This window comes from Amblyomma americanum, chromosome 1 (assembly GCF_052857255.1).
Source record: "Amblyomma americanum isolate KBUSLIRL-KWMA chromosome 1, ASM5285725v1, whole genome shotgun sequence".
NCBI lineage: Eukaryota > Metazoa > Arthropoda > Arachnida > Ixodida > Ixodidae > Amblyomma > Amblyomma americanum.
In genome coordinates, this window is record NC_135497.1 from 239,169,899 (window position 1) to 239,182,171 (window position 12,273).

A 12,273-nucleotide genomic window follows, 5' to 3' on the forward strand; every position below is an offset into this window, starting at 1 on the left:
TTTCGAACCAGTGCGAAAGCACGGATTTTCGCTACGCATAGAAGACGATTAGCGGCCAGTGCCGCCGGACGGAGCAGATGGCAGTTGATGAAGACGGCGCTCTGCAGTGCGCAGCGCGAGAGTGTGGCGCAGTTTTAAAGAGTGTGGAAATACGGGGGAAACAAAGCCTTTCGCCCCGCCCGCACTCCCACTCCGCGGATGCAGCGTTCCCGCTCGCTAACCGCGGAGGGGTTCGTGCTCGAGGGACAAAGGGAAGGGACGACACAGCGTTAACACTCATATGCTATTTATTACACTTGCAATTAATACACAGAGTGCGCCAGCTAGCTACAAAACATCAACGAGGCATTCCTCGGAAATAGAAGGCTACGTAAGAAGGACTTCCGACTTACCGGCTGGGGCAGGGGCGCGACTTCGGAGGTATCGGCGGCGAACGTTTGTATGCGCCGATAATGGCGGCCGGGTTCTCCCGTGCGCGCCGCACTCTTGAGGCAAAGTCTTTCCCTAGCATTTGCCGGGGAAGGCGACCAGAGCGCGCGTTTGCTGCGCTCGCTTCGCTGCCTGGAACCAGAAGTCCAGCGGCAAGGCACAACGGATCCCCGTGCGCCTGCCACGGAAGGTGACGGGAGCCTGCGGCTCCAACCGCTCACGACGCTGGCCGGATACCGAAGGGACTCTCTCCGGTTCCGCAGAATTCCGCGTAACCTACGAGGTGGCGCTCCCGTCGCCGTTCCCTTTCCCCCATGAGGGAGACTTCCCTCCTCGCCCAGCCGGGGGCTGTCCGTCTCGACAGAAGCGTTTCGGTGCAGGTGGGCTGGAAACGCTGATTGGTCGATGGGATGCGCTTCTCCGTGACGTTTTTCTGCTTCTCCCTCGTTCTCAACCGGACGTGGGTTCGCCGCGCCTCTCTCGGCCTGTCCCTAGAGTGCCTAGGGAATCGCTAGGGCCGGCTGGCCGGCCGCCGGGCGTGCGTGGTCTGCGGGCATTCTCTTCGTGAGCGTAGGCGGCGGCGCGCGCGTTTCGGAAGCTGTCCAGGTATGGCTTTTTTTTTTGCGTGGTGCGCTCATCGGCGCAGCCAGCTGAAATTTCTGTACAGTTCTTGCTTCCACGACATTGCGACGACCCCCAAAAGGCGCTGACCCGCGAGAAATCGCCAGCGACATAAAGGTACGCATTTTATCTCAAATTTCGCTTCATGAAGTGCTGTACCGCTTACCTACATGCCTTGCGCATTCCAGGACCTCGTTTTCCTGCTGCAGGAGCACGTCGTGCTGGTGTTCAAAATTTTGCAACTCCATTACGACGACCCACATAAGGTGCGGTTTGAGGACCGCCGGCGTCGCCATCTGAACCGCCGTCTGACAGCCACGATGAAGCGCTTGTCTGGCGTGCACGTTCTCAATCACGAGGTAAGGGTTGAACAACGTTTTCGCAAGTTTTCTCGTACAGAACTCGCCAAATTGCGGCGCTTGTAACGTAACTTTTTTTGCAGCATCGTTTCCTGGATGCTTCTGGCGAGCCGATGCTGTCCTTGTTTGCCGCAGACCGGGGCATCGACCAGATGTCAAAGATTATCGTCGCGGCCCTCGTCAAGATCTACGGACCAGGGATAGCGTCGGCTTCAAGGGCAAGACCAGGAGAGGTGTACGTCGTGCACCGGTGTCGTCGGTGCGGAGCCAAAGGGCACAAGACGGACCACTGCTGGGCCTACTGCTCACCGCGCCGCCACGCCGCTGCAGGTCGCGGTTGAAGTGCTCCTGCAAACGGCCCTTTTTAGGGCCACCTCATTGTTTCCTGGCAGATCGCGAGCGTCCCGTTTCGTGCCCGTATTCCCTCTCTGTCGAAATCGACGCCAGACATCAAAATCGCGCGGTGTGAGCTAGTAAATCGCTGGTAGAGACAAAAACTCGTGCTTGTATACAGACTTACCCATCTCCAGTGCGCCTTTGTTTATTTCCGTAGGCACTACTCGCGCTTTGTAGAACTCGACGCCAGCCGCGAAATTTTACATGTTAGACCTCGCTACAGCATTAGCGCAGCGTGCCTTCGTCTCTTTACGTTCTAACTTTTATGCAGCGCACCTTTGTTTGCTCGTTACTTTTGTTCTTTTCAGTCGTTTCCTGAATCCGTCCAAAGAGCCGGGCTAAATGGATGATTATGGAACCACATGGCGATTGCACTGCATACAGCACGACTTTGGTCCGTGTGTTTTTAAATAAAAACATCAGATGTCGAAGGTCATGGTCGTGTCCGAGGATGGCTTCCACAGCTGGGGCCTAACCATAGGGACCGCACACGCTTTGTCGTCGTTGCCAAGTGGAGAGGCCCAAGATGGCTGGCATCCTTAATAAAGATCCCTTCTCGGGGCCGCTTTAGTGTTTCCTGGCAGATCACGCGCTTTCCACCCTGTGCACATGCTCTCATTTCCAATTAAAAAGGTCCTTTAATAACAAGATGTTGCATGGTACTTGAACAATAGCGGCTACAATGACAAAGGTGAAGAAGTGCTGGAGTTACACGGAAATAAAAAGGTTGGGGGTGCCCACATAACAACCTGAAATGGTTTTGGACAGGACTCCTAGTTAATTGCATTTGGAAGAGAAAGACAAGGTTTAATTTTGCAGTGTAAGCTTGCTTCTCTAGAATGAACAGAGAACGTTGCCTCACACTGCTTGGGCCACCTTCCTTGACCCCATGAAAAAAAAAAAAAACAGGATGCCTCTGGGAAACTATTTGCGGAATCTCAGCCCCCCCCCCCCCCATTCAGGAGGGAAGGGGGGGGTGGGGGGGGGGGTGTGACGGCCTCCTCTTTGTCGGGCTCGGCGCGACGCACGATGGACAAGACGGCGAAAGGAAGGGGGCTGTCAGTGACGCATGTTCCGCGCTCTTCGCTTAGCCAGCGTACAAGTCCCTTCGACAGCCTGAAATGCCTTCGGTGGGCATCGTCACGCATGTCGAAAGGATTGTCATGCACGTGCGACCGCCGATAACATTCCTTGCAAGCTTATTCATTGCCGTGAAAATCGCGTCCTCCCCGTATCTCGCCCCAATTTTTTTGAGCCGGTGTGAAATTCAATGGATGTATGGAATGCCCACACCACTTGTCTACGTCCACCGTCCTCTTTTTTACTAGCATGGGCCTCCCTCCTTTGAACAGGATCCTTTCGGAGATCTGAGCCAACTCAGATCAGGATACCCGGCTTCTTTCAGCCTCTCTACCTGCCCCAGGAAGCTAGCCTCCGCTCTGTGTGTACAGGATTTCCCAAGAGCTCTTTTAAGCATGAAGTCGCTATACCCGCCTTGACGAGTGTGGAATGCCCCTAACTGACGTTCAAGAGAGGTTTTTTTTTTGTCCTATGGTGATATTCGCAACAGACCCTGCTCTCTAGATAATGGATCCGGAGGTATAAAAACTTTTTTTTATGGCGCAAGGGCATCTATGGCCAAATACGCCTTGACACAAGGTATTTTATTTTTCTCAAGGTGGGGTCAAAGACCCATTTTCCAAGCATTTCACCCTAAATAAGCCGAGCACCAGACCAGAGAAAAGCTTGTACCCATTGTATCCCCGGCACTGGGGATCGAACCCCGCACCTCCCGCATGCGAGGCGGATGCTCAACCACTTGGCCACCGCTGCGGTCGGTCTAAAAACTGTAGGGTAGCTGAGCTGGGTAGTTCGAAGGTGAATCGCAGGCCACTACCTGTATCTTTGAAGATTTTGACGACGTCCGGAACTGCCCTGGGAGAGTTCGACTTAAGAATGATTAAAAAATCATCGACGTAACGGAACACTTTTAGCGCGAGGTCAGCAAGATTTTGTGCCAGTTCTTGATCCATCCTGCTCAAGTAAATATCGCTCAAAACGGGTGCCACACGGGAGCCGATGCACACACCCGATTTTTGGACGTACACCTTTTCGCCCCGCCCAACAACGGTTGACTCTAGGTAAAATGATAGCAGCTCCAGGAAACTTTCTATGGAAACCCCCGCACCCCGCCACGAACACCAACTCGTCATTGTCTTTTACAATGCAGTCTTTCACTCTCTGCATGAGCTGAGCATGGGGTAGCGAATAAAATAAGTCCTCCACATCGATGCTGAAGGTAGAGTACTTTTTCTTATCCAACCCAGACAGGTACTTAACCACACTTGCGGAATTGTTCACCAAGAAAGGATCCGAAAGCTTGAGTGAGCTCAAATGTCGCTGTAGAAATCCCGACACAACATGCTGCCAAGTGTTGCGCTCGGATATGATTGTCCTGAACGTTCAGGGAATGTAATTTCACACCGGCTCAAAAAAGTTGGGGCGAGATACGGGGCGGACGTGATTTTCATGGCAAAGAATAAGCTTTCAAGGATTTGTAGTGCTGTGCGAAAGAAGCTCGAGCCTGAGAGCAATCGTGCTGGAGCTGAGTGCTCGATAGCGCACAGACAGAAAACCAGGCTCACAGAGTGTAAGACTGGAGTCGTATACGAAGTCCCCCTCTCGTGTGGGAAGAAGTACATCGGCCAGACGGGTCGATGTATTAACGAGATGTTAGCAGAACATCGCAGGTCGTTGAAGGGCGCACCTTCCTCTAATCTCGCCCTGCACTGCAAAGAGTGCAAAGATTGCTTCCCACGATTGAACAAGACCAGCGTCTTGTTTAAACACAGGGATCAGGTTTGCAGGGAGTTGGTGGAAGCGTACCAGATCAAGGAATCAGATGACTGTGTAGCATCACCATCTGTAGGCCTCATTGATGGGGAGATACCTTTTTTGCGCAGTTTCTTTAGCGCAAGCAGGCGGTGTGGAGCGCTAGCTTGGCAGGAGTGTGCCTGTGAGTTCGCTGTTTGTTTGTTTTGTATCTTGTCTCTGACGATGCGGAGATTGCTTTCAGGTTGTGATCAGTGGCATCACGTTACATGTGCCAAGATGGTGTGTGATAGGGTTTGCGCTTTCGGGTTTTTAGCATGTTTTTCGCGGGATGAAGATGCATATATAGGCCTTTTTTCCTTGAAGAAAAAATCTGTTGATAGTCTGCGCTCGTGTCGTGCCTTCTTGTTCTCTGTCTTCGTTTCTTTGCGCAGTTAAACATGATACATACCCAGCTCCAGTGCGCCTTTGTTTATCTCCGTAGCGACTACTTGCGCTTCGTGGAAATCCACGCCAGCCATGAAAATTTACATATTAGACCTCGCTACAGCATTATCCCAGCGCAGCGCGCCTTCGTTTCTTTGCGTTCTAACTTTTATGCAGCGCACCTTTGTTTGCTCGTTACTTTTGTTCTTTTCAGTCGTTTCCTGAATCCGTCCAAAGAGCCGGGCTAGGTGGATGATTATGGAACCACATGGCGATCGCACTGCATACAGCACGACTTTGGTCCCTGTGTTTTTAAATAAAAACATCAGATGTCGAAGGTCATGGTCGTGTCCGAGGATGGCTTCCACAGCTGGGGCCTAACCATAGGGACCGCACACGATGTGTCGTCGTTGCCAAGTGGAGAGGCCCAAGATGGCTGTCATCCTTAATAAAGATCCCTTCTCGGGGCCGCTTTAGTGTTTCCTGGAAGATCACGCGCTTTCCACCCTGTGCACATGTTCTCATTTCCAATTAAAAAGGTCCTTCAAACCCTGCAGAAGGCTTGAATTAGCAACTGCTAATAACAAGATGTTGCATGGTACTTGAGAAACAATAGCGGCTACAATGACCAAGGTGAAGAAGGGCTGCGAGTTACACGGAAATAAAAAATGGTTGGGGGTGCCCCCAAACAAGCTGGAATGGTTGGACAGGACTCCTAGTTAATTGCATTTGGAAGAGAAAGACAAGGTTTAATTTTGCAGTGTAAGCTTGCTTCTCTTGACCCCATGAAAAAAAAAAAGGATGCCTCTGGGAAACTATTTGCGGAATTTCCGCCCCCCGCCCCCCGATTCAGAAGGGGAAGGGGGGGGGGGGGGGTGACGGCCTTTTCTTTGTCGGGCTCGGCGCGACGCACGATGGACAAGACGGCGAAAGGAAGGGGGCTGTCAGTGACGCATGTTCTGCGCTGTCATTAGGACGAGCTGCCTGGCCTCTCCGCGGCAGCTCCCCTTTGAACCCCCCGCCTGTTCAATCGGAGGCGGGCGACGGCGGGGTGGTGTTGAAAAGGAGCGCCCTTGGGGTCAAGTGCCCCCCCCCCCCCCCCCCCCCCCCCCCATAGAGACAGAGACGGCCGAGCGCTTTGAATCTCGCGTATTGTTCGCGCCCGAACCGAACAAGACGCGGCTGAGACCAATTTGAGTCAAACCAGGTCCAGATGTGGCGGTGGCCAGCCGGTTTACCGGCTTCGGGCTAAGCCGCGCGCGAGCAACGCGCAATTCCCCTGGAAGGTCAAGACAAGCGGTCATGCGGGCACAGCGAAAGCGCCTCGCGACAGACGATCTGGCGACACAGCTAATTGAATACAGCGGGAGCGGCCGATCGTCAGCGAAAATCAGTCGCACGTGTGCGCGCGATATGCAGATATGCAGCTAGTGGTGCTCTTGTAGCGTGTTTCGTCTTTGTTATTGTTTGCATAGGTCGTGATCGCTTATGCATCTTTTTCGAACCTCAAACGTAGTACTTGCCCAGAAGATGGCACGATCAAAAATGGCAGATGGCAAATGGGGCAAAAAGAGAACATTAAAAAAATAATCGCTTCACTAGCAAGAAGGACAGTGGTAAACCGGCACGATAAAGCGCAAGCTTCACGAAACCTGGTGAGAGGATCGGTGGTGAATCCTTCGATGTAGACGGCTCAAGTACAACTGGCTACGTCTCATCGAGTTTTCTCTTCCCTACAGCTTCATGCAAGATGTTGCTGTGAACAACATATCTAATGCACGTGCAGCAGGGGATTCCTCCTTTCTGTTTCGTTCATACGCTTCGATCAGTGATTTGATGCTCCCCTGCTCCACGTGTTTTATAAATACTGTCGAAAATCGTACTCGAATATAACAACTTCGAATTCATCAATCAACACTATTCACAAATTAACGGCACAGCCATGGGTACAAGGATGGCCCACACCTACGTCAACATCTTCATGCATAGTAATAAGTAAATTTTTGAAAGATTGTCCCATTAAGCCCACCCTATACAAACGCTACTTGGATGACATCTTTTTAATTTGGACTGACACACCTCGTCCACCCCAACATATCTTTCACTTACACGTGCGCCCACACCACAATTAACTTCCTAGATGTTGAGATTTTGGTAAACGAAAGCTCACTCACCACCAGTAAACCGACGGACCGTCAACAATACGTACACTTCCAAAGCTGCCATCCTCGTCACTCTAAAACAAGCATCCCATACTCTCAGGCACATCGATCTAAAGGAATATGTTCCCAAGATGAAGACTTCGTAAAAAATTCCAAACGCATGCAAGAAGTCCTCATTAAGCAGCGATACCCGTCGCCATTGCCGACGATGCCATTCAAAGGACATCTAAACCCAACCGAGAGCAAATACTGGAGTGACGTCGATACAGCGAGCAAACAGACCATCATGCAAATCTCGTACTCCCCTTCACCAGTAACCAGCCGCCTAACGTACGTAAACAAAATCTTCAAAAAAACATTTCAACATTCTCAAACAAAGCGAGCTAGCGCCTCGCCAAAATTTTCACTGCTCTCCCTCATGCAGTCTACAGACGACCGAAAAACATTCGAAACATTCTAATACACTCAGTCACATAAAGAGACGGTTTTGGGGTGTCGACCTTGTGGAAAAAGTAGATTCCAGGTCTGCAAACACATTACAAACATCAAGCTGTGAAATAAGCACAGCTTCAGGATTCAAATGGAAAATTAATGACAACTCTGATTGGGATTTCTGCAACGTAATATACCTCCTAGGATGCAGTGTGTGCAGTACGCAGTACATTGGGCAGACCGTTAACTTTATACGAATTCGCTTTAATAACCACCGCGCGCATATTTTATCCCTACCTCCCCTTGTTAAAACATATATTAATGAGAAAAACGACCCATTTGATGCAATTAAGTTAACAGTCCTACAGGGTGGGTTCCACAACAAAGAGATCTCGAGCAACGCGAGTCGTACTTTATTTACAAATTTAATAACAATTCCTCACGGCATTAATGAAAGTCCGGGTGTATTGACCTCCATCGCCCCTTGCAGAGCCAATGCTGACCTTAGGAATTCCGGCGCGACAAACCTCGGTCGTTTGTCGCCAGCGGCATCTTTTTCAAGCTTCGCTGCCCGCTTACACAAAGCTCTGAATTCATCCCCCACCCCTGTCTTGCCAGTTCGACGCACCACCTTGCCGAGCGCGGTGCAATTGAAGAACCAAGAACCCTTGATGGGCACAAAAGAAAAATACTAGAAAAAGGAGAAAGAAATAAAGAGAAAAAGAAAAACGCTTTGTCCCCTGCCGCCCAACGAGCTTGCGCGGGAGGCCAGCCCGGGGGAAAAAAGGAATAACGAGGGGAGGGAGGGCATCCGGGCCCTCAAAGCAACAATAACAGACTTTGGCGGAGTCCCGGAGCAGATAAGAATCATAGATGCATGTACTGCCCGTGCCGCCGGCCAAAACGAGCAAACAAATAAACAATAAATTCAGACAGGGCAGGAGACGTTCCAGGAGCGTCTTCGGTACGAATAGTGAAGGCGGAATCAGCGGCGCAGTTAGCTTAACTACACACACGTGCACTGTGCATGAAACACACACACAAAGGAAAAAGAAAAAAGGCGGCAAAACATACGAGTTCGCGAAAGTGTCCTGTGGGGGGGGTAAAGGTGAATGGCAGGAGCATTTAATCAAGGGTTCTTGGTTCTTCAATTGCACCCCGCTCGACAAGGTGGTACGTCGAACTGGGAAGACAGGGGTGGGGGATGAATTATGAGCTTTGTGTAAGCGGACGGGCAGCGAAGCTTGAAAAAGATGCCGCTGGCGGCAAACGACCGAGGTTTGACGTGCCGGCACTCCTAAGGTCAGCACTGGTTCTGAAAGGGGCGATGGAGGTCAATAAACCCGGACTTTCATTAATGCCGTGAGGAATTGTTACAAATTTGTAAATAAAGTACGACTCCCGTTGCTCTCTTTGTTGTGGAACCCACCCTGTAGGACTGTGAACTTAATTGCATCAAATGGGTCGTTTTTCTCATTAATATATGTGTTTTGACCAGGGGATGATGGGTAGGAATAAGATATTTACTTATGCAAGAGTGACTAGCTATAAGCAAAAATTTCCGTGTTTCAATTTTCAAAACTGCGAACTTTGACCGCAGCGTCCCGGACAAATAATTCCAACTCCCGACCGCGTTTTTAAATTCATTCTAAACGGGGTACGTGTTTACTGGTACCTGCAGTGGTCGGCTGCGCAACTATATATATAAGCTATCGCGTGCAGCTGTCATATTATAAAAGAAAATCCGCACAAAACAAAAATTACGCAGCAACGGGCTGTGGCGAATGATTGCGCGCAATATTTTTTCGCGGGTTAGTGAAACGAACAGTTTTGTTTTAAATCACGAGAGTTGTATCAAAAGCCTTTATATGTCGTCATTAATTACGATAGGTACGACGACACAGTGAATAAGAGTTTATATAGACTGTCGTCCTTGCTTTTCTCCTCCAAAACGTCGTGCAGAGAAAAACCGGACCGCCAAATTTTGACACGGTTGTACGAAATTTCTGCACTAACGAAAGCTATGAGTGTAGTCTCCTGCATGTAGAGAATGTAGAATACAAGGAAAAATTATAATATGTATGCTCTAGGTCAGGTTCATAGTCCTACAGCACTCGATTGTAAATGCAGGCACTCGACGGAGCGCTGATAGACGGGCGTGGTCACCTGTGGGCGCATTTGCGTGGCTTTGCATGGATAGTACGTGTTTAACCTCTCAGGTCTGCAAAAGCTGTATCGGGTCCGCCAGGCAGTGGCGATTATAATAAATGCACAACGAAGCGCGCCGTTCGAGCGCACTAAAATAATACACCAGCAGTTCAAGGATATCATATATAAAAAAAATATAGAAACGCGCATGCAGTGTGTGAAAGCGCGGCGCATCAGGTGCGCTTTTTGAACCCGCGCGCGCTGTCAAAAACGTGGGGAATTCCGAGAAAAACCTAGGGAAAATATGTCTCTTCCCAACCGGACACGACGTCATTAAAAGTCACGTGACCATGACGTCACGTGACGTTTTAGGCGTGACGTCACATTTTGTTTGACCAATCAGCGTTTCCAGCCCACCTGCACCGAAACGCTTGTGTCTCGACGGCCGACGATGAAGATGGGCCGCATCGAAACGGAGGGGGGAAACAGGTTTTCCACAAGAGGGCGTGATCGGCGCCAACTCTGAGGCGGTTCTCCCCGCCCCGGGTGGAGTTCAATAAGGCAAGCAGCAGAAATGGCGGCGGTTGTAGCATTTGAGGTCGCTACCCTCAATGTAAGGGGTATGCGAAATCGAAAGCACCAATATCAACTTGGGCACCTCTTGCAGAGATGGAGCGCCAGTGCATCTGCATCCAGGAAACGAAATTATCTTCTGACGAAGAGGCGGAGTACACTCTCAATCCGTTTCTGCATGAATATAATATTATTTTCAGGCAGTCGAAAGGCCTCTCTGGAGGATGTTTGGTTTTCCTCACCAACAGAGTGGATATTTCCAACCTCTCATATAGCATGGATGGTGAGGGGCGCCTTATATGCTGCGACTTCGCCAGTTCAGGTGAACAATGGCGGGTGATTTGGGTGTATGCGCTTGTTAATGAACGAGAAAAGGGGGTTGTCTTTATGGCGTTGGATAATGTTCTGCACACGGATCGCAAAATATTATTGCTTGTTAAATTCGATTGTGTTTGCAATGCTTAGGACCGATCAGTGCTACGTGTGCGTAATGACAGTTCTGCAAAAATTTGCTCTGTGAACACAACCTTGTTGACATTGGGCAACAAAAATGCGATAGTGTTGATTCCACGCATTTCCAGTATTTCTCAAACGCTCGGCTAGACAGGATCTACGTTTCTGCTGGACTGTTATCTGTTGCGCATGGCTACCGGGTACGGCCGGTTTTCTTTAGTGATCACTGCATAATGTCTGCTCAGATAGGAAGATGCAGCTGTCGTATTCTCCAGCCTCGCTGTCAGTTCTGGAAGCTCAATAATTCTCTCCTGACAGATGAAATTTATCAGTGTGCTGTCACCTCTTCTTTAAAAGGTACATGGGCCCGTGGTGATTTTTCGGTCTTTCAGAAATGTGATCTATTCAAGCAGGAGTCTAAAGGTTTGGCAATCGAAGCGTCAGCACGAATCGCACTTGTGAAGAGTCATCACCTTTGTGAGCTTGGACGTACCTTAAATGAACTGCATGAGCTAGATACAAATAATTCGGGGGCTTATGTTGATGGCATAAACAATGTTACCTCTCCTTTTCCTCTCATTAAAATTCATTTCTCTCCCTCTCTAAAGAGTATTGGGACAAATTTGCAACAGTTTACCACAGAAAAATAACAAGGGGCCTTAATTAGATTTCGGCCGCATAAGCTCCTTGAAGAGCAACCAACTCGACGGGCATTAAGCGATGAAAGGCAGGCTGCTCTTGCGAAGGAGGTATTAGAGATTCAGTACGATGGAAATACTTATTGTGAAACCCCTGGGATTCTCGCGGTTTTGTTATGACTATTATACGCGTCTTTTTGGAGGTGGCTGTAGCCAGACTTGTGGGTCAGACTTCAGTCGCTTCTATGATGCGTTTCCTCGACTCGGCGAAGAGTAGCGGGGCATAATCGAGGGACCTCTTTGCTTGGACGAGGTCAAAGTTGCTCTTTCCACTCTGCAGGGGCAGAAATCTCCTGGCCCGGATGGCTTGAGTAGCGAACTCTACAAAACGCTTTCGCCTTTCTTGGCGCATGATTTCTTGGAAGTCTTCAGAGTTGCCTACGATGTTGGCTTTTTACCTCCCGCGTTTTATCCTGGTCATACCATACTCATTCCGAAAAACACAGATAAGAGCCGGTTGAGGACTATCGAAGGGTACCGTCCCATTTCATTGTGTAATGTACACTATAAAATATTTGCAAAAAATACTTTCTGCAGTGCTGGATTAATTCGCCCACATCAAGCGTGCGGCATTCGAGGCAGCAGTATCCAAACGCAGATACATATTGCACGTTCGGTATTGGAGTCAGTAACAGATGAGGCCGGCCAGGTTGCTCTAATTCAGATTGATCTTGAGAAGGCCTTTGATAAGGTGCATCATGAGTTTTTGATTGCAGCCTTGGAGCGTGCAACCATTGGGGATGC

The 12,273-nt window shown here is 49.7% G+C and overlaps 1 protein-coding gene across 2 annotated transcripts; it reads left to right on the top strand.

Moving 5' to 3' along the window:
* The first annotated feature begins 822 nt into the window (after positions 1–822).
* LOC144095891 (uncharacterized) lies at positions 823–7,424 on the top strand. Of its 2 annotated transcripts, XM_077629365.1 has the most exons (3): positions 823–1,167; positions 1,239–1,409; positions 1,493–7,424. In XM_077629365.1, the coding sequence occupies exons 2-3, from the start codon at positions 1,371–1,373 to the stop codon at positions 1,748–1,750; spliced, it is 297 nt and encodes a 98-aa protein (XP_077485491.1). In that variant the 5' UTR covers positions 823–1,167; positions 1,239–1,370; the 3' UTR covers positions 1,751–7,424. The 2 variants fall into 2 exon arrangements, with proteins under 2 accessions (XP_077485491.1, XP_077485490.1); XM_077629364.1 differs by lacking the exon at positions 823–1,167 and having other exon boundaries at positions 1,200–1,409.
* The last annotated feature ends 4,849 nt before the right edge of the window (positions 7,425–12,273 follow it).